At 40.3% G+C, this 27,913-nt stretch overlaps 1 protein-coding gene across 3 annotated transcripts in view; it reads left to right on the forward strand.

Moving 5' to 3' along the window:
- Positions 1–26,532, forward strand: part of LOC117394721 (BMP-binding endothelial regulator protein-like) — a 45,482-nt gene extending 18,950 nt beyond the window's left edge. For all 3 annotated transcript variants that reach the window (XM_033993210.3, XM_033993211.3, XM_034920785.2), the window contains 10 exons: positions 378–460; positions 3,969–4,068; positions 4,649–4,758; positions 5,904–6,044; positions 6,242–6,346; positions 6,474–6,519; positions 8,964–9,290; positions 10,337–10,673; positions 22,226–22,356; positions 23,705–26,532. In XM_033993210.3, coding sequence (XP_033849101.1) covers positions 378–460; positions 3,969–4,068; positions 4,649–4,758; positions 5,904–6,044; positions 6,242–6,346; positions 6,474–6,519; positions 8,964–9,290; positions 10,337–10,673; positions 22,226–22,356; positions 23,705–23,886 — 1,562 coding nt within the window. In that variant the 3' untranslated portion in view covers positions 23,887–26,532. The remainder of the gene's footprint in view (positions 1–377; positions 461–3,968; positions 4,069–4,648; positions 4,759–5,903; positions 6,045–6,241; positions 6,347–6,473; positions 6,520–8,963; positions 9,291–10,336; positions 10,674–22,225; positions 22,357–23,704) is intronic.
- Positions 26,533–27,913: the final 1,381 nt, after the last annotated feature.

Raw genomic sequence — 27,913 nt, forward strand, 5'->3', positions numbered from 1 at the left:
ACTAGACTTTACTGATAGGGCTGTATTGGAATTCATTCTGGGATTTCCTGTAACTGATTCATTTGACCTCATTTCTGTATATCATTTAATTGCAAGAACCAGTTTTACCTTCAGTCATTCCTGCCCTTTTCATTTTGAAAAATAAGGGGTAAATTCAATAAAAAAGTTAGTTAATATGCAATTAATTGAGCACTCTATGTTGTTTAAAACAAGCTTACTTGAAGCCCTATCCAGAGCTCATATCAAACAGGAATTATACAGTTTAATGTGTGATTAAGGATAGTTCTTCAAGCATTTAGGCTTGTTTTGAAGACTCCTCATATTGGAGGTGTTTTTTCTGAGAGGATCCCAGTCTGACTGAGCCTCTGTTTCTGCAGGGTGTATCTTTGCAGGCAGCGAGTATCGTGAGGGGGAGGACTTCCGTCCTGAAGGGAACAGATGTGTGAAATGCTCCTGCGCTGTAAGTAAAGCACACTCCTCATCATTGGTCACAGACTATTTTAAGGCAGTCCAATCAATAACAGTTATAATAAATCACTAGTTCCCTTACTGTCAATCAAATAGTCTGATTCCAGAAGATTCCATTGCATCTTATTTTGAACAATCCTAAAACAAAAATTCTCCTGCTCACATTGAGTTTACCAGTGATAGTCAAAGGTGAAGTAGTACCCCTACATGGTTAAAAAAAAAAAAAAACATGTCTACTTACTCTTTAATTGTTTTCCCCCAAAATCCACTGCTGAAATTAAAATAGTAGATATTTTCTGTAAAATGTTATCAAAATAACAAAAATGAACCTTGACCATTGTATTTATATCCTCTAGGCATGTTAGCTATCTTGTGACATACCGTACTGTAAGGCAGATCTGACTTCAAAGCAGCATTTGCAATTTGTTTTCTCAGAAAGGGGAAAAAAAAACACACCCTCAAAAGTTATCAAACCAGAAAAAAATAACTCAGTAGCCAAACCAGAAATAAACAACCTTGTATATAGTCTTTGTTTCATATTCAGTTATTTCATATTTGTTTTCCAAATATTAACACGTTTTTATTCCTTTCAGAAGAAAATGGGTTAATACCAATTCTGAATAATTGGTTTGAGAATCTAGCCCTCTATGTGCAGTGTACAACTGAACAGGACTGGGGGGCTCTGCAGCTTTAAAACATAACCAGTGACTCAGGAGTTCTGGGTATTAAGTAGCAGGTGGTAGCAGTCTGTGTTTTCATTTTTATTGATGATTGATATGGAACCTGTTGTTTGGGTGCTGGTATGTTAATTCCTAGCTAGTGTTGAGCAGCTAGCAGTCTGTTGATGGATCCTGCCTGTAATTGCAGGAACTGTCCTCCTGAGCAGTAATCAGTAAAGCAGAGCTCAGCTCTAACTGCCAGCTCTAACCGCCATGTCTGCTTCTTTTGTTAAATAAAATTCTCAACTTTTAAGAAGCTAATCTTCAGCCCCAAACTATTGTTTTGGGATTCTCCTTTAGGACAGGAAGTCTAGAGTGGCGTATCTACCGCTGCTGAAAGCCTTCCTGGGTTTCAGTGCTGCACTCTAGTTTAGTGTTTAATTATAAGGACTCCATTGACTTTATTTTCAAACTAAATGATTTTTCTACAGCTTTAATTCTGCTCCTGATGGGCCTCACAACTACAAGTCATTAAAGCAGTAAAACCCTGTAGATAGTTTGGCTATCCCCCCACCCCCAGTCCCAGTATATACAGTATAACAACCTAAAATAATCGGAACCTTTGGGTGATTTGGAAGATGCATCATCCAGTCAGAACTTCCCACGCTCCCTGGCATGTGATGTGGTATGCAGGGAATGCGGAGGTACAGCGGGTTGTGGAGGGTCAGGACGCCTCCTGCTGAGAGAGTGGGTGTAGTGATATTGAGCTCTGGCAGACTGTCGCGCTGCTGACGCCAACCCTCCCCCCAACCGATGTTTGAGGACAAGATCTAAGGGTTATCTCAGGAAACTGAGCTAATGCATTGCTGGAATTTTTAGGCCAGCTCTTCGTCGCTGTGCTGTCCCATCGTAGGGGGTAGCCTTCAGGTTAAGGATTTCTTTCACTCTTGACAGTTAAGTAAACCTCTTTTGGGGGGTCAATCACAATGGGCCCTATGGACTTTTAAGGATTTTATTATTTTTTTTAAGCCTATTAAGTTTAATCAAGTTTTCAGTTCACAAAACTCTCATTCATCTGCTTTAGAGGGTGTTATTCACGGTTTTCTCAGTTTTCAAAGAACTGTTAAACTCTTCAAAAAACATTCCTTTTTGTATTTAGCACTACATATTGCAGCGTCTCTTTCAGTTTTAAACTAAAATCAAATTCCCTGATGTCCTTTTACCGCTTAATCAGAAAACAGACTCCTAGACGGCCCACTCACCATGTGTGCCAAACAGGCATGCTCCAGATTCTGCCTGCAGCAGCTGGATAATAATGACCTTGTCAAGCTCTGTTAAAACTGGAAGCAAAACAGAACATTTCTAAATGCTTGTACGTGTTATTTTTACAGATTAAAACATTTTTTTTAAATGCAAGGGGCGCTACAGCTATTTCAACTTTAAAGTGTCTAATGTGTTCTGTAACAACTTACATTTGATACATATGTATTTATTTCAAGAAGGCTCCTCTCACTATTGAGCTAACAAAATACATTTCCTGTAGAAAATGTGGTTTTCCTTGGAAGTCACCCATCCAAGTAATAACCAGGCCAAGCCTTACTTAGCTTCTAGCATCTGATGAGCCCAGATGCCAAGGAGGCATGGCAACAGGCCGATGAAGTGTATGAAATAATAATTGGTTCAAGGGCTTAAAAAAAAAAATCCCAGCGTATAGTTTGGGAGGGGAAGGGGGAGGGGGGGTGTAGGGCATGCTATAACCTAATGATATGATACATTTAATTAAGATAGAGGAGCTAAAAACAAAATGTCAGTAATTCTGATCTAATTAAATTACTGTAGTGCACTCTTGTTATTTCACGGTTAGAGCATGTTGATAGCAAATTGTACTATACTGTATAAGGGCCCTTCCAATAATGAACTGTTTTCAATATTTCTGTCTATTTTTTATGTTTAAGATAGATAGCAAGATTGAGGTAGCACTGTATTAACCTTAAAAGCCGTGCTTGCTACAGATATTTTATAGTACTTCCTAAATTATGCGAGAAAGAGCACTGTGTCTCGCCATCTACTCTCAGTGTTTTTCACATCAGGTAAGAGTTAGCTATCAACCAGCCATTTCTCCCCCAGGTACCATACAGTATAAAAATGCATAAAGAAAACCACAAGCCGCAGAACTCCACTTTCATTTTAAGGCTGTTTACTCATGCTGCCTTAGAAATTGGACCAATAACCAGCATCTTGCCAAAGGGCCAGCATTATAAATGTGCTGATGTAGTGTTTATACAATAACACACCTCCACATTAAGGTGTAAATGAATTGGGAAAACAGGAACTGAGCACATCTCCAAACAAGTTTTGTCAAAAGGGGTAGTGTGGCAGGATAGCGGCAGGAAAGACACTCAGACTTATGACTGCAGTGAAAAGCGCTAGATGTGTACTTTAATAAACAAAATAACATAAATAACAAACAAAAGGGCACAAGGGCCAACATAAAGGTTTAACAAAACACCACCAAACTTGTCCAGGGTGGGCAGAGCCTTCACTGATATTTTACAATACAGCAACACACAGATAACAAAAAACACTCATCTACTCCCTCTCCACAACCACAGGCTTTCGGCCTGCTCTTATGCAGGTGGCCACTCCCCAATTAGCACCAATCTGCACTAACTGGAGAATGGCCACACATATGGTTGCTGACAGACATTAACCCTGTCTTTGCGACAGGTAGTAGTTTGCAAAGTTTGCTCGCATGAAGGGTATGAACAGTATTCTACCGTCTGTGCTCTCAAAGATACATTGTAGGAACTGTAGTGTGTAACTTGCTGTGCTTCCTTCCAGGGAGGTCGGACTCAGTGTGTGAAGGAAGTGTGTCCCGTCCTTTCCTGTCCCCAGCACCTTAGCCACACACCTCCAGGGCAGTGTTGCCCCAAATGTTTAGGTAATTATCAAGAATTTTATTTTTGTTTTGTTGAAAAACTTTTCAGCTTTCTGCCTTCTTCAGGGTCCCTGCTCTAATAATGTAATTACAGGTAACTGTGTATTTTCATGGAAATTACCTTGTGAACAATATTTTACAAGTTGTAAATACATGGTAACATGTCACAGGCTGTTTCTATGAAACTACACGTTTACTCCACCAGTAGTTACAACATACAATAAGTGCAAGAAACATTGGTAGTTACCCAGTTATTAATGTGTTATTACATGGTTATGTTTGCCCTGTAATCAAAATTGCAACCAATGTATTTTCGACAAAACTGTGAAGCTGGTTGTATATGTAACAGGGCTGAGGCTGGGCGTGAACCGGCGACCCCGTGCAGCGCAAGTGAGGGTCTTAACCAAAATGCAAAAGAGCATGGCTTGTCTGCATTCGTGGTTTCAGAGCTTTTAACCTCACCTCATCTCATCTCACTGACGGGACAGAACAGAACCCATAAGGGCAGTGCGCAACACTGCCTGTTACACACACACACACACACACACATAATTAAATTCATTTTTTTTTTTTTCTATTTTAGGTCAAAGGAGAGTGTTTGATCTGTTGCTCGGAAGCTGCTTGTTTCACAGTGAGGTGTATGAGAATGGGACCTCCTTCACATACGACAACTGCACTTTTTGTGTCTGCACGGTGAGCTGCTGCTTGGATAATCCACAGGATTTGCCTGAATCTTCTTCATCTTCGTTGCCAAATGAAGAGCTTTTTATTTCAACGAGAGGATTTGTTTCCCTTGTAAGGGGAATTGGGCTTTTTCAGGAGTAACACAAATCTTTCTTTTTAAACCACTGGAGCATAGATCAAATTACAATTTCTGGGTTCCTGCTACCACTGGTGGTGGATATTGGACACGTGGATAACAGAAGTATAGTTTAACGGAGAATACCTGTGTGTTTATTTGTTCAGCAGGGCGCTTTGACAAATAGCACACTGCGTCTTTAAGAACACAAATAAAAACACAACTAAACACTATTTCAATTCCCTAACATCCAGTCAGTGAGCTAATCCAAGACAGCTGACACAAATAATACATTGCATAAATACACATCTGCAAAACAGGTCACCAAAACCTTTACAGTATTTGTACATACAGGTCCTCTCTGTAGCACAGCCATCCAAGGTCTGTTTAACCTGTCCTTTTTATACCTGTGCTGGTCCCATCAGTTACCCACAGCTGTCTTTATTGTCAGGACAATCATTCCCTCACTCCTAGCTGAGGCATTTTGGGAAGTGTAGTTATTTAGCTCACTTTTAAATGGTAGAGCTACATTTCTTTTCCCTCCTTGTTTCAACTGATCTTTACCTACAGGATACAGACTCTGCATCCTCGATGTCCTATGTACTTTCCTTCTACCACTTTTCCCCAGACTTTGCTACACATCTCATTTGCCAACGTGGTCAAAAATATGTAGTACGGTTTTAGATGAACAGTGAATGTTACATGCATAAAACTGTTAAGATCTGAAAGGGTGAATACCAGGGCCTTCATGTGGAATCCCTAGCCTGAGGTGTACTCTACTTAATTGATCTTATTTGAAAAACAAGTACATCTTTTTTTTTTTTATTGCTTTTTTTAGTTTTGATTTGCATCATTCTTTCAGGTTTTCATTCGTGTTTTTATTGTCTGAATTCACAGTTTTTGCTCTAGGCACGAAAGTGGTGCCCACAAACAAGAGGAAAAGAGGCACTGGTTTTAGGTGACGAGCATTAACTTCTGTAACATTCTAGAACAAGTTGCTCTTATTATACTAAGACTTAGGTTTTCTCTTCAATCCCAGAATTCCACAGTGGTGTGTAAGAGGAAGTGCTCTCATTCTGGGAGTTGCCGTAGCAACAAAGAGCTCTGCTGTGAGCCTTGTGTCTCATATGTTCCCGTTGAGGAGGTCAAGTTTTGCCAGTCTGGGAATAAAATCTACAGGGTGAGTAAGTGGGAAGGAAAACTGCAAAATCATTACATTTCTGGAGCATTGCCTACACACAATGTCACCACTGTTTTGGCATTCTAGTTTGAAAGCACCTGTTCTAACCCCTAAACACACTGGGTTTTTAAAATTTGAATTTTTTATAATCAATACTAATGACACAAAGTAATACACATTTTTGTTATTTCGTTAAGGATGGAGAAATGTGGCCCTCTGTCAACTGCACACTGTGCGCTTGTGTAAAGGGGGAGGTCGAGTGCCACCACAAACAATGTGCCCTAATAAAGAGCTGCCCCTCTGTGAGTATACAGCAGATCAGTATTGCCGTGCGCTTGTCCATCTTTATGATTTTTGAAGCACACACGATGAAATGGAAGCTGACGGAAGGGGACGCTAATTCTTGTATGGTAATTTTGTTTCCCACAGGGTAAAATTCTCAACAGAAATGGTTGCTGCCCCATTTGCACTGAAAGTGAGTAAGTTATTTATTCACTATTATTATTATTATTATTATTATTATTATTATTATTATTATTATTATTATTATTATTATTATTATTATTTCAATTTGTAAAAAAAAAATGCAGATACCAAATAAAGGAATGACTGCTCTTACAGTTATGATACCACAAAGATATAAGCATAGCCACAAGTGTAATAAAGAACAGTGAAAACATGGTAAATCAAAGGTAAGCATTGCAAAGGCTTTGTAGGAATGGTAAATGTAATGGAGTGAAATGTGTCATCACTTCCTCCTTGCACTGCAACATCTTGTGCACCAGTCGCTCACAGTAAAGCATATTAAAAAAACATGGCAAACCTTGGTTAACTATGATAAATTCATAGTATAACCATGAGAAAAACAGGAAAATTGCCATGCAAATTTACAGTGGTAAACTTTTATAGGGGTAATTTGGCCAAACTGGCATATGTCTTGGAATGTTTTTGTTTTGTTTGTTGAATGATTTTTATGCTGTTTGGAGTATCATAGTATTAAGTTTGTGTATGCCAAATCCTCCCAAAACACTTAACAACTCTTAAATCAATCAAACTCTTCATAAAAAAAAAAAAAAAATAAATAAATAAATAAAAACAGGACGTTTGAAGATCAACTATTAAAAATCTCAACTCGTATCCTGTTAAACTGTATAAAAAAATGCCCTTCCAAAACAGATTTGTCTTCAAAAGTGACGTGAGGATTGAAACATATGGTGAATCTGACTGAGGATGGTTAAGCTGTGTATTAAGAGCTTTAATAGACTTGGTAAGACCTTTAGTCAGATTTTTTTTATCTTACTTCAGCAAGGAGACTGTGTGGTCCACTGGTTAAAGAAAGGAGATCCCTGGTTCAAATCCTACCTCAGCCACTGACTCATTGTGTGACCCTGAGCAAGTCACTTAACCTCCTTGTGCTCCGTCTTTCGGGTGAGACGTAGTTGTGACTCTGCAGCTGATGCATAGTTCACACACCCTAGTCTCTGTAAGTCGTCTTGGATAAAGGCGTCTGCTAAATAAACAAATAATAATAACTTCTACTTTAGAGCCTGATATTGTCAAAAATCAGAAGCTAGTCTGGGTCTGATTAGTATTTGGATGGCAGACCATCATGGCAAATCAGGTGCTGTATGGGGGTACAGTACGGCACATTCTCCCTCTCTCTACATTATTACCAAAAGGACATTGTGGCCTTGGAGAAAGTCCTACATAAAGGAACCAGGATTTAAAGGAATGACCTATGAAGATAGGTTGAGTTAAAATCTTAAAAAGAGTATACTTTAAGCGCAGCACAGAGACAGATTTTAGACAGAGGTTAAGAAACAGTTCTTCACACAGAGTGGCGAGTGTTTGGAATGGGTTACAGAGCCACGCTGTTGATGCTGAATTATTGGTATTATTTAGGACCAGATTTGACAAAGTGTTGAGATTAACTAGCTACTAGGAACCATACCAGCACTGATTTATATTATTGGGTTAGCTGTTACAAAAAATTGTAATTACCTTCAGTGGGTCACGGGCAATTGTGCAGACACAGGGATGCCCTGACAATTGTGTCTTTAAAATGTGTTGTGAAGTACTGTTGCTTTAGAAATGTATCTATTAATCACATCTCTTGCAAGGCTTCTATAGTTAGAGTAATTATTTTACAGATTTTCATAACAAAGAATTATTTTATACTCCTTTTTAAAATATATATTTTTATAAACTTTGTGTAACCGTTAATTTAAAATGTAGATTCCTAAAACTGTATCAACCAAACGTACTGAAAGACATAACTCTGATATAGTATAGACTTCATATCTATGTTTGATATGCCCATCTTTTCCATTTTTAAAACATAAGTTAGTTTGATTTGAATGGGTAAAATAATTGAGAAGCACTTGCTATACACTTAAGACAAAACGTTTTCAGGCAGAAAGTTTTTTTTTTTTTTTTTCATTTTATTCGTTTTATATTTTTTTCAGCTTGAACATTTGAGGTTCAGTGTTTGTGCAGGATTTTAATGGACAAATCCACCTTGGTAGAGCTAAGTAGGAACATACAGGAGCTAATTATTTTGAGAGTGTTTTTCAGTTACAGTTTTCCAGCTAAGAGTTACCAAATTTGGCCACAAAGCACTGTACAGCAGGATAATAATGAATACAACACCACAATTTAAAGCAGTAATGTAAAACATTACTAAAACAACGCCAGCTTAACTCCAGTTTTAACGTAAATACCAACATTACTGATTATTGCAGCTGAATCAGACGCACCTTTACCTGTAAATTGTGCCTGGAATAACTCAAATGCTCCAGCAAGATGAGTCTCATTTACGTCCTGCGGCTAAGATTATAATATTTTATTAAAGATGTTTGCTGTTTTGTGAATTCTGTACACTACACTAACTTTCCTGCTCTCTTCTTCTGATACACGCAGAACCTGGAGTTTGCACTGTGTTTGGAGACCCTCACTACAATACTTTTGATGGCAGGACATTTAACTTTCAGGGGACCTGCAAGTACGTTCTGGCCAAAGACTGCTCGGCGGCAGCTAGCTTTCAGGTGCTAGTGAAGAACGATGCCCGTAAAACACGCTCCTTCTCCTGGACCAAGTCAGTGGAGTTTATCTCAGCTGATGTGAGTATCAGCCTGCACCAGCACCTCACAGTAAAACAGAACGGGACTCGGATATCTCTGCCTCATGAGACGGCACAGATACGTGTTGACTTGGACGGGTACTTACTGAAACTGACCACGAAGACAGGTGAGCTCCTAGCCCCAGCCACGGTGGCCTTCTATACAATCAATGGCTCTACTGGATTGTGGGGTGCATGCATTGTCAACAAGTTTGCCTGATCCCTCAGTTTTGAGTTTATTGTGATCCTGATAATCCAAGAGCGACAGCCGGATTGTTTTTAGGTCATCTTTGCTTGACACCCTCTCACAAAAAATTGTGTTTGCTGGATTGACCCGTTTTCTGCACTTGGGTGACTATGCCTTTTCAGGAACTAATTTGTTGGCTTACAAAATATAAATCGTTCAATAGTACTGGTATTGGCTACTAAGTCAAATTTCTCTTTGAAATGCATTATTATTATTATTATTATTATTATTATTATTATTATTATAAAACTCTATGGGACAACTCCCTTTAATCCTGACATAATGTACATTTATAATCCAAAGCCTGTGAGCTCTTGACTTGATGACAGCACAAAGCAGTTATGGATGGTGTCACAGTGTTTGATCTAGATAGTGTATAAACACACCTACAGATCATCCAAACTAAAAATGTCAAACCAGATTGCTACATTACACGAGACAGATGACCTTATATATTCTTTAAAAGTAACATTGAATGGGTGTTTTATATGATATTTAACATCCTAAAAGGTAGAGGGTCCTATTTTAATGATTTGAAAATGGTGGTGGTGTGTTGATCCTTGCTGTAAATATAGGTAAATATAAATACAATAAAACAGAAACATGTAAAATAAATCTGATGGGGAACAATTGATGTTGTTGAATATTATCATGTGCACGTTTTTAAAAGTGAATATTCACAACTTCCAACAATTAATCATGAAAGTATGTGGTAAAGGTATAAAGAAATTAATTCAAGCAGACAAATGTTTTGGCTAGAGCCTTCATCGGTGTCACTGGATGTGTCACATTTCTCTTCTTGACTATAGTTTTACCTCTAATATTAAACAAAAACACGTAGATGGACTTGGATAAAAATTGCATGTTTAGCCGGTTTCTTGATTTACGGTGAAATCTGAAAGGAGGTGCGGTTGGGTGGTGTTTCAGGTCTGGTGATCTCGTGGGATGGGGACAGTTTCGTGGAGGTCATGGCTGCCCCCCACCTGAAGGGTAAGATGTGCGGCCTGTGCGGGAACTATAACGGGCACAAGCGAGATGACCTCATCGGTGGTGACAGCAACTTTAAGTTTGACGTGAACGAGTTTGCAGAGACATGGCGCGTGGAGTCCAATGAGGTGTGCAACCTGCCGCGGAAGAAGCCCCCGCTTTACCTCTGTCCCGGCACCGCCAAGGTCAAGTTCCGAGCCCACCGCGAATGCCAGAAACTCAAGTCCTGGGAGTTTCAGAAGTGCCACTCCACAGTCGACTTTACCTCATTTTATAGGTGAGTGGGAATCTTTGTCACATTTTGTAGCAGCGCCATTAAAAAAAAAAAAAAAATCTGAACAAGCAGTACTTGAAATATTCAGAAGCCAAAACAACCATGTTCATGTTCGTTCCTAAAACATAATTAATAAACGTCAAAGAACGACCTCTCTGGACACCCATGTAAGTGAGATGAATCATCATTATGAGTCTTTTCCAGGTTAAATATTTTATATAAATAAATAAATTCCATGAAGCAATACACAAATTATGTCTTTAATACATAACACACATTCTACACCACAAAGCATGTTTCTCTCCCTTGTTTAGAAGGTAATTTGATGGGGGTATTTGCTTTATTTTACTTCTGAGATTTTTTTTACGGTAGTATGGTTAATATAATTTTTTAATTAAGTTTAAAATGAAAGAATATGATATTTATTTGTATTTTGAAAGGATATTTAAACATGAAAAACCCATGTTTGACCAAGCCCCACCATACTTTGTAGTACTGTGACTTATTGGCAGGGTTACATTGAGCAGAAATACTGTTGTCTGCACTGTGGTATTCGGCTGAATATTTTTGTACTGTTTCTTGGGAGTGCTGCATCCTGTAAAAGTAAAACTCCACGCGTCCTTTGTTGTACTGCTCTATGTTCCTGCTGGGTCAACAGGCTGGATAGACGTTTCCTATGAATTTTCAGATTGCAGTCTGTTAGCAATTATATTTGTCAGACGAGGCCAGCAGTGTTATGTGCAGTACTACTACAGATGTTAAAAACACCTTGTGTTTCGTCCAGGGGATTTGGCGCATTTCTTCCTACGTTGGCTGTTTGCTTAAAAACTTAGGAGATGAATATGGCTTTGAACAGATACAGATCACCAGGGAACAGCAGGGACTGTGATCCAGGCAGACAAGCAGGCTTCACATCTGACCTACTTTGTAACTTCTCACATGGAAAAGTAATACAACGCAAGTAGATTTTGAAGGTTTTATATGACAAAATAAATTGTTGTTTTCTTTGAATGGCATACAGTCCATTATAATTACTGGAAATAGAAAAGCCTTTTTTTCACTTTGTAGCCAATACCTTTCATGTCACTTTATTTCAAAACTTGCAACCACCTTGTTTTGTTTTGACCCTCCACTAATACCTGAGTAGACTAAAAAAAGCATATCAATAAGTCTTGTGTTTCTGCTTAGTATTGCTATGGGACCTAAATGCAAACACACAGACCACAGAAGGATAGTCAGTTATAAGTATGTAAAAACTCTAACAGTAGTTAGGACAATGTTTTTAATCCACTAGTCTTTTACCTCTAGGTCACAACTGATTTTGGTCACCTATGAATGCATGGCGCAATTGGATGTCTTTGCCAGCAGTCTCTCATTCACCTTATTTACCCTTAAGGGGTTGGTGGTCTCTTCAGATCGGGGTAGTTGAGGCACAAATTCTTCAATATTCACATATTCATGAGCTGAATTATGCAGTCACATTATTCCATCTCTACTGAGGTGGAGCTATGGAAATGTATCCAAGCGGATTCTCAGATACACTGTCCTGAGTGTGGAATAGATCTTGACTCTCTCTTCAGTTTTTGTACATTGGCTGTCCAAGGTTTACTGCTGTTAGTTTAACCTCTAAAACTACAGTGGGTGGTACAGTAAGCAAATTCCCTAGCTCTTCTTGTCTTGATGCCTGATTCTGGAGTGAGTTTGGTAGACTTGACCAAACCAACCAACAAGAGACACACCGAAAAAAAATAACTCCATGAAGCAACTGTAATTATTATCTTGTGTAGTTCCTTCACACTTGGAAATCCTTCTGGCTTATCTCGTCATCTCCGAGCTGTTTCCTAATAGCAGTCTCCAGGGTTAAAACTGGCCTTTCTTTGTGTTTTTAAAGGAAATGTTATGAAAGAGCAGGAAAGGAGATGCAAGTAAAGAGAAACAGTAGAACAGGTGTAATAATAAATAGGGTGCCCAGTATGAAATAATGATCTGGGCCAGAGGTGAAGGAGCAGCTTTAGAAGCTAGATCCAGCTGTGCGGTGATTATAGACAATCAAAGTCGGAGAATAAAAGGTCGGACAGCGGGAAATGTGATCTTTTTGTCATGCTATTATATCAGCCAGGAAAATAAATGGGATGGTTAAAAGCTTTAGGGAGGTAATTAACGAGGCACCTGTGGGATTTTGGTGCAAAGGGAAGCAGAGTTTTGGAAAAGCAAACTGAGTAGGGCCCAGGATAATTTGTTCCTTTTCAAGTATGAAATGTAAAAATTGCCGTATGGGTGTTTACTTCTTAAAGACCCGAAACCTGATAGATATATCAAAGCTGCTTGCAGAGCCTGTGACGCAGTCATGGCCCGCCCCCGAGGGCATAACTCACACATCTCAGCGCCATTTTTCCTTTCAAGACTGACCTGACAGTAGAGCCTGGTTCACATAAGTACTTGTTGCTTATCTAATTTTTTCTCGCAATTATTGTGCTTACACAAATATTAAGCAATATTATTACACTGTGTTATTATTACTAATTTTGTGTATATTGTGCACTGCAGCCTGTTGCTTGGGCTCAGCAGTGCTGAGTACTGTACCGAACCTGTGCTAAAGTCATCAAACTGACCCAGTTTCGACCCGATCCTACATGGCTTGCTACTGATCGGTTCTCACGTCCCCGGTCCGGTACCAAACCGGTCTAGTTCGGGTCTTATATATAAGCAGATTGAGGCAGCACCTGTACATCTGTATACTGTACACTGCATTGCTTGCTTCTTGTATCATGCCTGGGTTTTATCCCTGTGAGACATACAGGGCCAGTCTGCCTATTGAGGACAAGCACGGCAGATGCTCTTCCTGCCTGGGGCCAGAGCACGCCAAGGAGGCACTGACTAACGGCAGGTTCTGCAAGTTTTGTGCACCTTTCTCTAAGCGCATGCAGCTCTAAAGAGCGCCCTGCGTCCCTTACTCCTGCACAGCGATCTTCCCCATCACCCTCTGGTAGAGAGATGGCTGCATCCTCAACCCAGGGCTCTGTGCCAAGAGAGACCAGACGACGCACCCGGGAAAGTAGCCCATGGAGGAAACCGTATTCACGGTCTTCCTCATCTCCCTCTGCTTCTCCTTCTCCTCCCCCAAGGACAAGGAGTCACCGTTCCAAGAGATCAGTGGAATTGGAGCAGATGGAAAAGCTCTGCGCAGCTGTTTCCCACAAAGGAATGGTTCTTGCGGAATTACTGCGTGAACGTTTGGCGCCTGCAGAATCAATATGGGTCAGAATAATGGACATAAATTCAAAGGGGACCGCCAAATTCAGACGCTGAGCAAAATAATCTGTTATACAATGACATTCGAAATGCGTGTAGAAAAGGAGAAGCCATACTAATGGGGGATTTCAACTTCCCCCATATAAAATGGGAAAACCTGATGGGGGGCACGACAGACGAAATTGAAATGGTGGAAATGACAAATGACTACTTCCTACGAAATTGAAATGGTGGAAATGACAAATGACTGCTTCCTAACGCAATTTGTCAAGGCACCAACTAGAGGGGAGGCATGCCTTGATTTAGTCTTTTCAAATAATGAAGACAGAATAACTAAAACAGAGGTCAGAGAGCAATTGGCAAACTCAGACCACAATATGGTCTCATTTGAAGTATTTTTTAAAACCCCAAAAGTAATGACTAAAGCTAAGGTTTACAATTTTAGAAAAGCAAACTATGAAGGTATGAAACAGAGACTAACAGAAGTAGACTGGAGTAAAATAGAGAAAACATCCACAGAAAAAGGATGGCTGTTTTTTAAAAATGTAGTACTAGAGGCGCAAAACAATTACATCCCAAAAGTAGACAAATCTAAATCTAAAACAAAATGGCCAAAATGGTTTAATAGATCAATTAAAAAAAAAAATCAGCGAAAAAAGGCACTTTACAGAGCGTTTAAAAGGGACCAAAAACAAAGTACACAGAAAGAGTACTTGGAACTGCAAACACAAATCAAAAAGGAAGTTAGAAAGGCCAAGAGAGAGATAGAAATCAATATTGCTAAGGGGGCTAAAACCAATTCCAAAATGTTTTTCCAATATTATAACAGCAAGAGAACATTCAAAGAGGAGGTTAAATGTCTAAGAGACACAAATGGCAAAATCATAGATGAAGAAAAAAAAATAGCAAATATATTAAATGATTACTTTTCACAGGTTTTTACAAAGGAGGACACGGACAACATGCCCGACATTTCGACCTGTTCCTATCCAATTTTAAATAACTTTAGCATAACAGAGGCAGAAGTGTTAAAGGGACTAGGAGCTCTTAAAATAAACAAATCCCCTGGGCCGGATGAGATCCTCCCAATAGTACTCAAAGAAATGAAAGAAGTTATTTACAAACCGCTAACCATGATCATGCAACAGTCTCTTGACACAGGGGTTGTACTGACAGACTGGAAAATAGCAAACGTAATACCGATCCACAAAAAGGGAGACAAAACCGAACCAGGTAACTACAGACCAATAAACCTGACTTCTATTATATGTAAACTTATGGAAACTATAATAAGATCCCAAATGGAAAATTACCTATATGGTAACAATATCCTGGGAGACAGCCAGCATGGTTTTAGGAAAGGGAGATCGTGTCTAACTAACCTACTTGACTTTTTTGAGGATGCAACATTGAAAATGGATAATTGCAAAGCATACGACATGGTTTATTTAGATTTCCAGAAAGCTTCCCATATAAAAGATTAATTCTCAAACTGAACGCAGTAGGGATTCAAGGAAATGCATGCACATGGATTAGGGAGTGGTTAACAGGTAGAAAACAGAAAGTACTGATTAGAGGAGAAACCTCAAAATGGAGCGAGGTAACCAGTGGTGTACCACAGGGATCAGTATTAGGTCCTCTGCTATTCCTAATCTACATTAATGATTTCGATTCGGGTATAGTAAGCAAACTCGTTAAATTTGCAGACAACACAAAAATAGGAGGAGTGGCAAACACTGTTGCAGCAGCAAAGGTCATTCAAAATGATCTAGTCAGCATTCAGAACTGGGCAGACACATGGCAAATGAAATTTAATAGAGAAAAGTGTAAAGTATTACATGCAGGCAATAAAAATGTGCATTATAAATATCATATGGGTGATTCTGAAATTGAAGAAGGGAACTATGAAAAAGACCTAGGAGTTTATGTTGACTCAGAAATGTCTTCATCTAGACAATGTGGGGAAGCTATAAAAAAGGCCAACAAGATGCTCGGATATATTGTGAGAAGTGCTGAATTTAAATCAAAGGAAGTAATGTTAAAACTTTACAATGCATTAGTAAGACCTCACCTAGGATCAAGACTGAACAGGCAGGCTGTAGCCAGTGCATTCGCTGCACGGCCAGGCAATTATAATAGTATTCTGGTTGCCTACCAGTCCCATTTGCTGAGGTCACATTCTGAGAGTCACAGTCCCGCTCCACAACAGCTGGATGAGCTGCGTCTGGTTAATAAGAACCTGCTCCGTGTGTCAAAGCTAAAAAAGCAGGCTGTAGGGAGGAACCTGGCTGCGTTGATAGCTGCATGTAGGCAGCTTTGGCTTTCACAGGCATGCATGCCTGACTGGGACAAAGCACCACTGTTGGATGCCCCAATTACACCAGGGCATACGTTTGGTCCCGTGGTGAACGATATGCTGCAGTGCTCTCCCCACACACAGGAATCCACTAAGCAGCCGGTTCGCCTGCTGCCTAAGTGGCCACCTCCAGTGTGCAAGCCAGCGGCAAACTGGCGCCCTAGGCCCCAGCAGTCTCAAAGACTGGCACAGCCGGCTGCTAGATGTGATGATCAGAACTGGTTTGCAGCTGCTTGCCGCGGAGGCTTTGATAGATTCCTCCACCCTGTGTAGAGTCAAAAGCCTCAGGCCAAGCCACAAGCCTAGCAGCAGCCCTAGGAGTTTGCTGCCACAGGCCCAGGGCCCCTTTTCAGGGGGCCATCTGGGATATTGGCATTAGTGCACCATGGACATCTGGGTGCTTACTACCGTTCAGACCAGCTACTCACTGCAATAAGCACAGTCCCCTCCCTTTTGGGGCGTGACTACAACATGTCACAGACCCGCAAGACACCGCTGTGGTGACTTCAGAGATAGCAGCTCTGCTGAAAAACTGGCTACTCGCATAATCCTTACGGTGAATCATGCTAAGAGCCAGCTCATGCCTTCTCAGACAGCCTCCTATCTAGGAGTGTGCTTGGACTCCAGGTCCGTGCTGTCCACTCTGTCTGACCAGAGTGCAGAGAATAGCCGCCAGTTTAGAGCTCTTTCAGCTCAACAGAGCACTCACGGCAGTGATGTTCCAGAGACTTCTGGGCTTGATGGCAGCAGCTTCCCAGACCCTTCCATTGGGTCTCCTGTGCATGCACTCTGTCCAAGCCTGGTTCAACAACAGAGTTTTTCAGCCCGCATTGAACAGCGACCGCCTATTGACAGTGTATTGTCACTGGCTATAGGTGCTTTCCTGGTGGAAACAGTCTGACCATCTATGCCTTGGCGTAGTGCTGGGCAGTGTCACCAGAAGGGAGGTCGTCACCACGGACACGTCCAGCCTGGGCTGGGGGGCTGTGTGGAATGGCAGTGGGGGCGCAAGGTGTGTAGAACCCCCCTTGGCAGGGTCTCCACATCAATGTTTTGGATCTGCAGACAGTTTACCTGGCATTGCAGAATTTTTTGCACGAGGTTCGAGGGAGACATGTGCTTGTCTGTACAGACAACACAGCAGTGGTAGCATACATCAACCACCAAGGTGGCCTCAGGTCGCCCAGTCTCCATCGTGTGACCTCCTTTCACTGCAGGCAGTACATCTGCCCGGGGTGACAAACTGAGCAGCGGACCTACTCTCAAGGGGAGTCCCCAGCAGCTCATCCCAAGGTGGTTATATGCCTTGTTATATGCCTTCCCATTGCCTCATGGGTTTAACCCCACTACTTGTCCCATGGCAGTTATACTGCAGTTTTTGCAGGACCTTTTTTGACGAGGGGAAATCCTCCTCCACGTTAAAGGTCTATCTGGCAGCTATTTCAGCTTGCCCTGTCAAAATTGGCAATTTTTGAAAGGGGCTCAGCGGCTTTGGCTGTCTATGAAGGACATTGTTCCTCGCTGGAGGTTAAATGTGGTGCTTAATGCACTCATGAAGCCTCCACTTGAGCCCATGCATTTAGCTGAGCTGAAATATTTATCGCTCAAGGCGTCTTTCTTGCTTGCTATCACCTCCGCAAAGCGGGTGAGTGAGATGCAGGCATTCTCCATTGCAAAAGCCGGCTTCATTTTTACAGAGGCCAGGACAAAGGTTACGCTCCGTACCAATCCTGTCTTTTTGCCTAAGACGATCTCGGCATTCCATGTCAACCAGTCTGTGAAATTGGAGGCTTTCCATCCACCTCCTTTCCAGTCTGACAGGGAGCGACAGCTCGATACACTTTGCCCATTGTGGGCCCTGGAATACTACATTTACACAATGTGAACAATGGTGTGGACTTGATAGAGTAACATTCATTGTTTAAGTGCCCTGATTTCACACACCTGTTGGCGTTTATATTTTTACAGTTAGTTGGTGGTGGTCACAGTTTTCGAACAAGCACGTGATTTTTAAAGTAGCTTCTCCACTAAGCAATTTGCACCATTTTTCTCAAAAGTGAAATATAACTCTTACAAAACTAGTAAAATAAAACTGTGATGATGAATTTAAAGACTGTGCCATAGTTCATACTGTTCTTTTACAAAAAGGCACTCTGAAGCTACCGATGAAACTATCCACAACAGTAGGGTTACCATATGGCTCCAGATTAACCGGACGCTGTGAGACAGAACGGGATTTCAAACTTGCCCCTAAATTGAAATAAATGAAGGTGTAAATGAACCATCCTTAGCTACAATTAAGAATGGTGCTTAAATACCCGCATGCGCGTCAAATAATTGTATTATACTAAGAATGAATTGCAGCCAGTCGCTATTTTTTTCTGTTTGTTAAAATTCAATCGCCCATATTATTCTGCAAATACAATAAAAGCATCGTCATCTCGTTGCTCTATCGATAAATTAGCTATTCGTTCATTAAGATCTGATCAGAAGCAGCTGATCAGTGTGAATTGTTTGCTGCACCCAAGCAATTCCACCACAGCAGGATTAATCTCAGCAAAGGTGGAGCTCATTTAAATGTGAATTACTTTCAATTTAGGGGGAATTTTGAAATCCCGGTCTGTCTCAAAGCGTCCGGTTAATCTGGAGCCATATGGTAACCCTACACAACAGTTTCAGCCCAGTGTGTCAGGGTTTATACAATGATTGATTACCATAGTAAATTTGCACAGTAATTTTACCAGGGTTATACTAGATATGCACTGTACCATAGTTCACCAAAATTTGCCATTTCTTTTTTTTATATTATTAATATGGTTTACCATACCTTTATGGAATTCACAATGCATATATTTGCTTTAACATGCTTTCACAATGCTTTATTACACTTTGTTATGCTTTTACTATGGTAAACTTTTATAAGGGATACCCACCTACTGCACTAAGGTACGGCTCTAGAGTTTCATCCAGGCATTACAAAGTTCCTCTGCTTCTGTGAAAATCTGATCTCCTCTGTTAGAACAGTGGTTCCACAAACAATGGTGTTGGTAGGTGGAGCATGTCCAGGCTTGTTCCCTTAATGGGATTCAGGTCCATGAACTCCAGGGCACCGAGATGAGATTGCTACTGTCTCAGCTTTAAAGTCACTCAACCAGCGAACGCATTTGTTTTTTGGAAATAAGCAATAATCCTTAACAGGGAAACTTACCAGAGGAAGAGAGAACACGATTTTAGTTTTATAGTTATCTCATACTAGGGAAACAATGTGTCTCTATGTGTCAGTAAAGGTTGGTATTCTTATAATCATGTGTATCATCATCCGAGGACTGTGTCCGTTTGTCCACAGCAACATGCCATATCAGCTGATCATTTTGTAAATGTTGTAGCTGGAAATGAAAGAAATAAGAAAGAAAATTACAATTTTTAAATAGGTGAAGCATACTTGCCAACATTTGGAAACTGTTCAGCGGGAGTCTCCGGGGGTTGGGTGGTTTGGGGTGGGGGTCATACACATCATACGCATGGGAGGAGTCATAAGCAAAAAAAACTCCTTATCATATAATAGATGTACCCCCCCCCCCCAACTCAACACGACATGCCCATCATGACAGTAAGAATAGACATAGTGAAGCAGTCTTAACTTTGTATAATTTGGTGATCAGCAGATGTGTCTGTCGCACAAAGAGCACAGCGTGTGGTTTTCACTAACTCTACTGTATGGAATAATTTTTTTTTCTATGGGTAAATATCGGGACTTTCTTCCTATGCATCGGGACGCAGGACATTTGCTAGGAAATCGGGACTGTCCCGACCATATAGGGACTGTTGGTATATATGGTGAAGTAACTCGACAGCTCTTGTAAGGCGAGCCATCTTATCTGAAGCAGTACTTGTCATTCATTAATTTAGTCTCTGGTCTCATAAACATGCAAGGCCTCTTCCCATATCCAAGGTTTATTTATAGAGTAGTGGAGGTTAAGGAACAAGGGCCATTCTGGCTCCTACTTCATAGTATACTAAACTTGAGCCACAGGAAGCCTTTCCCCAGCTCTCTTTCCATCTGAAATAAAGGTACTGTACTACAACAACAAAAACCTCCTTGCCCATTTAATTTCCATAATTCATTGTGGGAATTGGGAGGATCATTTCTGGCTCTGTGTCAGGAAATGGAATAAAAGCAAGGGCCGTTTGCCTGAGAGGCTGCAGCTTTGGGAATTGTGTAAATCATTAACCTCGACCCAAAACTGCCACACTGTTTATTTTTTATACATATGGGCCTGAATGGTATTCACGATGACATACCATGCACAGCATTACCATCTTCTCTATAATTGGCAGCTCTGTATGGGTATAACAGGTTCTCTGCTTGACAGGCAGCCAAAATATTATTGGTATGCATCATTAAGAATACTCCTGCATACCTCACCTAAATATCCATATTATAGAACTCATGGGTTATGTATGTATGTATTTATTTATGTGTATATATTATATTATACAATGTACAATATTTTATTGTTCACTATAAAGTTCAGATTTCTGAATTCTTCAGTCCGGCATTTGAGAATTCTATTGCTGGATAAAAAAAAAAAAAAAAAAAGCACATGCACAATATTTTTTGTTTACCACTAGGTAGCAGACTTTTGTTATTAGTGCAGTTCTAGTTTTATTTAATCAGTAAAAGTACTACTGGAGGTGTGTGCTTCTGGGATTTGGACACTAGGGGGAGAAATGTCCTGACATCAGGTACACACAGTACTGTGAGCAGGAGGGTTAGAACGTGCAAACCTATTTGTTTCAGATTAAAAGAGGCTTTTGGGGGTAATTAATAATATTGGTTATTTATGATAAACATATTAAAATCCCAGACAAGGTTTACAGCATATAGATTAAATGTTAGCTTGCGAGGTTCGGGGGGTGTGAAGCTGGGGGGGCTGCTAATCTCTAATCTTTCAATTTTCTAATCTCCAGTTAATTAGTTCTATTTACTATTTAAGACCTGATCACCTGCACCTTTTCTGTCTAGTGTTTCGTTTTTCCTCCTCCTCCCCTCCTCCACCTTCTACATGCCTTCGCATCGGTCATCTCTGGGGGGCAAGTGAGGCTCACTTCCCCGACCTCAGGGCTAGGCAGCCGCCTCCCTTACCTTCAGGGGTTCTCACCGCGTGAGTCAGAGCGGACCCCCGGCCAAACTCTGTCCTGTCGCAGCTCCTGCGCTCATCTCACTCGAGGCTCTCTTCTATTCTGCCTCTCTTCAGGACGTGGTCACTCGTGCCGAGTCCTATACTAACCTCAATGCTCTGTCCTTATTTTCAGGTCCCAGGCAGCGTGATGTCTCGGCCAATCAGGGGTTTTACGAGCGCCCCTTACATAAGCCTCAAATGCTGGGTACCTCTCTCATCTCCTCCCGAGGGGTGGCTTTCAAGTCTAACCCTCATATGTGTTTTCAGGTTGCCGGGTCCTCCGCCCCTGGGATGTCGACAGCGTCGGCCCCAGTCGACGACCTCTTTTCTATCCCGTTTCCGGTTGCCGGGTCCTCCGCCCCTGGGATGTCGACAGCGTCGGCCCCAGTCGGTGACCTCTTTTCTATCCTTTCCGGTTGCCGGGTCCTCCGCCCCTGGGATGTCGACAGCGTCGGCCCCAGTCGGTGACCACATTCTGTCCTACTAACTGCTCCTTGCTGCTTCTTCTGCCTTATCTTTCCCCCCCAGCTCACGCCCAGTGAATGTAGGATTGTAGACAACAAACAGTATACTAGACTCCATCCCCTGAATCAGCACTACCTGTTGAAAACTTGCAAACCATCAGCTCTGACCAGGGTATCACATACAGTTTAGCATCTCCCTTACTGCAGTTTACTGGGTTGTATTTGTAGTCTATCGTGGTTTTCCCCATGCTTGCACTATGCATTTACCATGTTTTTATACTGCATGTGTTTTCTCTGCAGGTCGTGTGTGACTGACATGTGCGAATGCCCTGTACACAAGAACTGCTACTGCGAGTCCTTCATTGCCTACTACCGAGCCTGCGAGAGGGAAGGCAACAAAGTCCACTGGAAGCCCGAGCAGAGCTGCATGGGTAAGGTAACTTAGGAATAAAAACACTCATTGGAGTTAAATGCTGCAGCCCAGGAGCTGGTTTAAAAAAAAAAAAAAATTCAGGTATTTATTAAATATGGATTGATATTGCGCAGTTGTCTCAGTTAGTTGACATTGTTCAGAGCAGAAAGAATACAGTATTTTGAGGAAGGTTCTTTCATTTGGAAACCTTTCATTTGTCCCATTAAAATCAAATACCTTTCCAATCAGGCCATAAGCAATCTCCATTGAAGAAAGACAATCACAATGTAAAAAATATTACAATTGAATCATAAACCCTCCAGAATCCGGGGTGAGGATTGATCGCAATGGACTTGGTCATTTGAAACCCCTTACCTCATGATCTATTACAAATATTGGTTTGCTCAGTCTGAATACAAGGTGTGAGTTTTGTTTTGTCTCCCTGATTGGAGCACATTTTTTATATAAGAAGAGAAGTAACAAGCTATTGAGCTACAACAGTGTCCCGTACCTGCTCTACAACCATAGGTGTAAAACAGTTGGTTTTCCACTGGCTATTTTGTTGAGCTGAGCGAGAATGAAACTGTGAAACTCTGGCCTCACAACAAATCTGAATGTGACTCGGAGCCGTTGCGTCAGTACACTCGAGGAAGACGAACAACATGCCATGCAGCGTGGGAGAGAAAAGTACAACCTTGGGACGCTGAGGAAGAACAAGCTGTAGTTTCTCTGTTGTATTCAGTAATATATGAAGAACGAAATCGAAGAAAAACACAATAATCTCTGGATCCGCCCTTCTCAACAAATACAGCTCCTCTTAATACTGCATCGTTTAAATGCGTCTCGTCACGTTAATTGCACGTGACGTCAGCTGCACAGCTCGGGCTCTGCAGTGGAAAAACTGCCATGCTCCTAAGCTGAGCTGGATCGGTTATTGTACAGTGGAGAAGAGGTATAATTCTCTAGTTATAAAACAGAATGTTTTCTCATGTGTGAACTATAACTACACTTCAGTCCTGTTTTTCAAGCTCTGTCGTTTAACGAATCGTGTGAAAACCAAGCAGATTTTATGCAGACTAGAAACAGACGCAACAGACCGATGCTGGCAATGCAATGATAGGATGTTATTTCCTGAGGAGGCATGCACTGTTCAAGTGTTCAGATGTTAAGTGTTAAAACCCCCACCAAACCGTTTGGACCATCCTCATTTGTGGAATACCTAAAGTATGTGTTCATGTAGTATCCTCTACATATTTAACAAAAATAAATAAATAAACATAAAAAAATAAACACAACATTATAATGTCTTATTTTATTATGTATCTATGTTTGTGTGTTGTGTCTACCTTTTTGTATTGTGTTTTTAGCTACCCAGTGCAAGCATGGAGCTGTCTACGACACCTGTGGCCCAGGATGCACAAAGACGTGCGATAACTGGAACGAGATCGTCCCGTGCAACAAACCCTGCGTGGCTGGGTGCCACTGCCCAGCAGACCTTGTGCTTTCGAAAGGAAGATGTATTAAGTCCACTCTCTGCGCACGCCGATGACACAAGCTGCATTGGGGAAGGACATATAGGCAGGTGACTGCTGTTCCAGTGCAGCAAATCCTGGAACACAGCCCACGACTGTAAAAACTCCCAACCACCAACATCCAACCATCAACAACTCCACAGAGACGGTCATCAACCTTCAAAGCTGTCTGCATGTACAACACATCACGTTTGGTTCAAATCCATGACAATATGCACTCTTTAACTTTTAAAATACAATTCCGCGGTATTGGCAACAGAGGATTTTTTGATATGCTGGAGTTTTTGAAAATATACAGTTGCAGAAGGGAAGTGGTTTTGACCTACAATACAGGAATATAAGCAGCAAACTTGCATTTTAGTTTCTATTTTTTTCTATGCGGTAAATGTATTATCTTCTGGAGATACTGTAAAGAGAATTGTGTAAAGTAAAAACAGATTTTTTTTTATTATTGTTTTTTAAATTAAGGTAAATAATAACTAAAAAGATATGTCTAAAACCTTCAATTGTAATGTGTTGCAGATCGTTTTTAAAGGGAAAAAAATATTTACGTTTTTTAGAAGAACTTAATTCAGTTGGAAACAAGGAGCTCAAACTCCAGTTTTTTTATTTTAGCATTTTTTTTATGAACTACAGCCTTTTTCCGTACAAATTAAAATAAAGTACTGTATTTTTTTTATTTGTTTTTTGGTTTTATTTAGCAGACGCCAAGGTGACTTACAGAGACTAGGGTGTGTGAACTATGCATCAGCTTCAGAGTCAGTTACAACAACCTCTCACCTGAAAGATGGAGCACAAAGAGGTTAAGTGACTTGCTCAGGGTCACACAGTGAGTCAGTGGCTGAACTGGGATTTGAACAGGGGACCTCCTGGTTACAAGTCCTTTTCTTTAACCACCAGACCACACAGCCTCCTTGTTGTACCCAGATTGCCATGAGATAGAAGTTTATGCTTTTGTATATATTTCACTTCTATAATAATTTAAAAACAAAAATATTGTATTCTTTTATTGAAGTCTTATTGGTTGCCTGCTGTTCCGTTTTTATGGTTTCCAAAGTGTTTTGACCAGATGTCATACCCTTAACCCTGCCTAACTTGATTGTTGTGGAGTAAAGGCCATTGCACACTGGATCCGATAACGCATCCAAATTTTAACGTGCGTCTAAACGGAAAAAAACAATCCTGTGCATTCCCTACTGCACACTGAGGCTGGAATTGTCGTACGGCGGTGATGCGTGAATTTTGGAATCAAAAGAAGTTCGATTTGATCTGATTTGTCTTGTGTTAAAAATGACATTGACCAATGAAAAACGACTGGGAAGACACGAGGATTCTTGCAGTACCCTGAACAAAATGGAAAATCTAATTGTGTGTGTCACCAAACAAAAATTACTTTATGATCAATCCAACAAAGATTACAAAGACTTTGTAAAAAAAAGAACACATATGGAAAGACATTGCCGTGGACTTGGCCATGAATGATATGTATTATAAAACATGAAATTATGAACTGATAGCATACATAAACACATGGATTTTGTGCAGTATAGGTTTATTACAAGTGTATACTTTTTATTTCAATTGTAGTCGAGGAAATAAAGAAACAATGGCCTAACCTGGAGAGACATATCAGAAAAAGAAGTGTGACAGGGCAAGAGCGGTCAGGGCTTAACAGTCAGAAAAGCGGGGCAGTACATGGAAGTGATGGGATTTCTGGCGCCATACACAGAGAGTAGTAGAAGGTGATTGTTGTAAAGTATATTTGGCAGCTCATTGCTAGCTTCCCAACTTTTAGATATATTTATTATAGGAGTGAGTGTTTGAAAAATTAAATATTGGTCATATGGTTTCTGATGCTTTGACAACTGTGTTGTGTAATATCATGTTTTTTATTATGTATTGCGTAACAACATTATTATATACTGAGCATCAAAATAAACATCACTATTATAACACATTTATTTTCGAAAAAGAAGGTATATAAATGATGGACATTGACTAAATGTTTTTGGTTTCTTTTTAATCACTTGATCATTCATCCTTGACCATGACACGCTTGAGTGACTATGACTGAAGCATATGCACTTAATCACCTAATTAGTGAGACAGTTGATTGGACACTGGATATGGAGTGATTTCAGCTGTTGAATTGCAAGCTTGAATAAAAGCAATAAAGAAAATCACAGAAAAATAGCATGTTGGAGGCTGGACTAGGGCAGCGTACTGTGGCTCGGCGTCTTGGGTGCTCACAGCCAGCAATTTTAAACCTGGCGAGACGGTATAACCAGACACACTCTGTCACTCTGAACTGGAAGACCAAGTCACAACACCTGCCCAAGATTGACAGATCATTTTGCAGCACCTTCGTGATGTCAATTGTTAATCAGCACAATAAAAAGTCATTTTAGAGTTTGTCATTTTTCGATCACATCTAGTAAATGTTATCCAAATATAAGTGATAAGTTTCTTTTGATGCTCAAATATAAGTGATAAGTTTATTTTGATGCTCAGTATAGATCTAATAGAAACGTAATAATTAGCAAATGTTTTAACTTCCATCAGCATTTGTTTATCATTAAGTTTATACTAATTTAACATTGTTTGTGTTCAAAGTTATGTACAACAGAATTGTATTTATTTTTTATTAAAATACTGAAACTAGGTATATTTACTACAAAGCCTCCACTGCACACCAGCTCTCTGAAGTATGATATTAACGCATCTAGTGTGCAATGGACTGACTTCTTCGGATGACGGATGCTAAATGACGGAACGGATCCAGTATGCAATGGCCTTAAGCCTGTATGAGTAGCTTGCCACGCCCCAAACCACTCGGTATCAACACCAGGCAGCTGTCAGCTCTACATTGAGGCATGTATTATGTATTAAGGCAATAAAAGTAAACCCTTTATTTGGGAACCAAGTAGTGTCTGTTCCACTTGGTTTTTAAGCCCTCTGGTGTGCAGTTCTCCAGGTTTTAAATGATTTGTCCCACTTTGTGGCCTCAACGGTAAGTCTTAAAAATGTTATTTACTTCAAAATAATCGCAATGAGTACTAAAGGTAAGTAATATAACTAAATGGAAACTAAATAGAAAACAAAATCATAATAATTACTTGAAGTTACAATGATTTTAAAGTCACAACAATTGCTAAATGTTACAATTACTTTAAAATCACTATGATTACTAAGTGACTGTAATTGCTAAAATATATGTAGATTACAGGACATGAATATCAGTGTAAGTGTTTTTCAATAACTACCAATGGTTCCTGATCTAACATGGTGACTTTTTTCGTGTAACTACATGAAAATGTCTTGATGTATTTACATGGTAATACCATGACACAGGCCGTTTCCATGTAATTGCCACATGCCACCTGTTATAAGAGCTGGATTTATTGGTAGTTATCCAGTTGTTACCATGGTTATGCATGGACTGTATTCTGAAGTGTTACCAAAAAAATTTTATAAAAATTACAATAATTACTAAAAAATACTTCACTGTGATTACTAAAACAGTTACATGTACTACATAAACTAGAACATACAAGAATAATTACATTTCACGACCATTAATAAAAATGAAAAATATGAATGATTAGTAAAAATGTCAGATTACTATATTACTAGAAATTTGTTAAAAATACAACAATAGATAAAAGTTCCTACAGTTACTACAAGTGACAATGATTAGTGGTGTACACTATTAACAATTCAAAAGAAACAAACTACCGTAAACCTTCAAATAATTGCAGAGTCTCAAGTAATCGGCAGTCTCCAATACGCGCCGGGTCTGCTGGCAAATATTGTAAATAAAGGCCGGGTCTCTGTCATTGCCATTGAAGCTGAGGAAGATGAGGAGGAGCTTGAGCGTAATGAACTGCTAGTAAGTGTTAACTTTAGAGATGTTCACGGTGCGTGAGCCAGGGCTTTGCCCCTTCCTAATTTCACCTGCCTATCATTATTGACTAATTTCACCTGTCTATCATTGACTCCCTATTTAAACTCAGTAACACTCAGCTCAGCTCTTTCTCTTGCATT

The sequence above is a fragment of the Acipenser ruthenus genome, chromosome 3, assembly GCF_902713425.1.
Source record: "Acipenser ruthenus chromosome 3, fAciRut3.2 maternal haplotype, whole genome shotgun sequence".
Classification (NCBI taxonomy): domain Eukaryota; kingdom Metazoa; phylum Chordata; class Actinopteri; order Acipenseriformes; family Acipenseridae; genus Acipenser; species Acipenser ruthenus.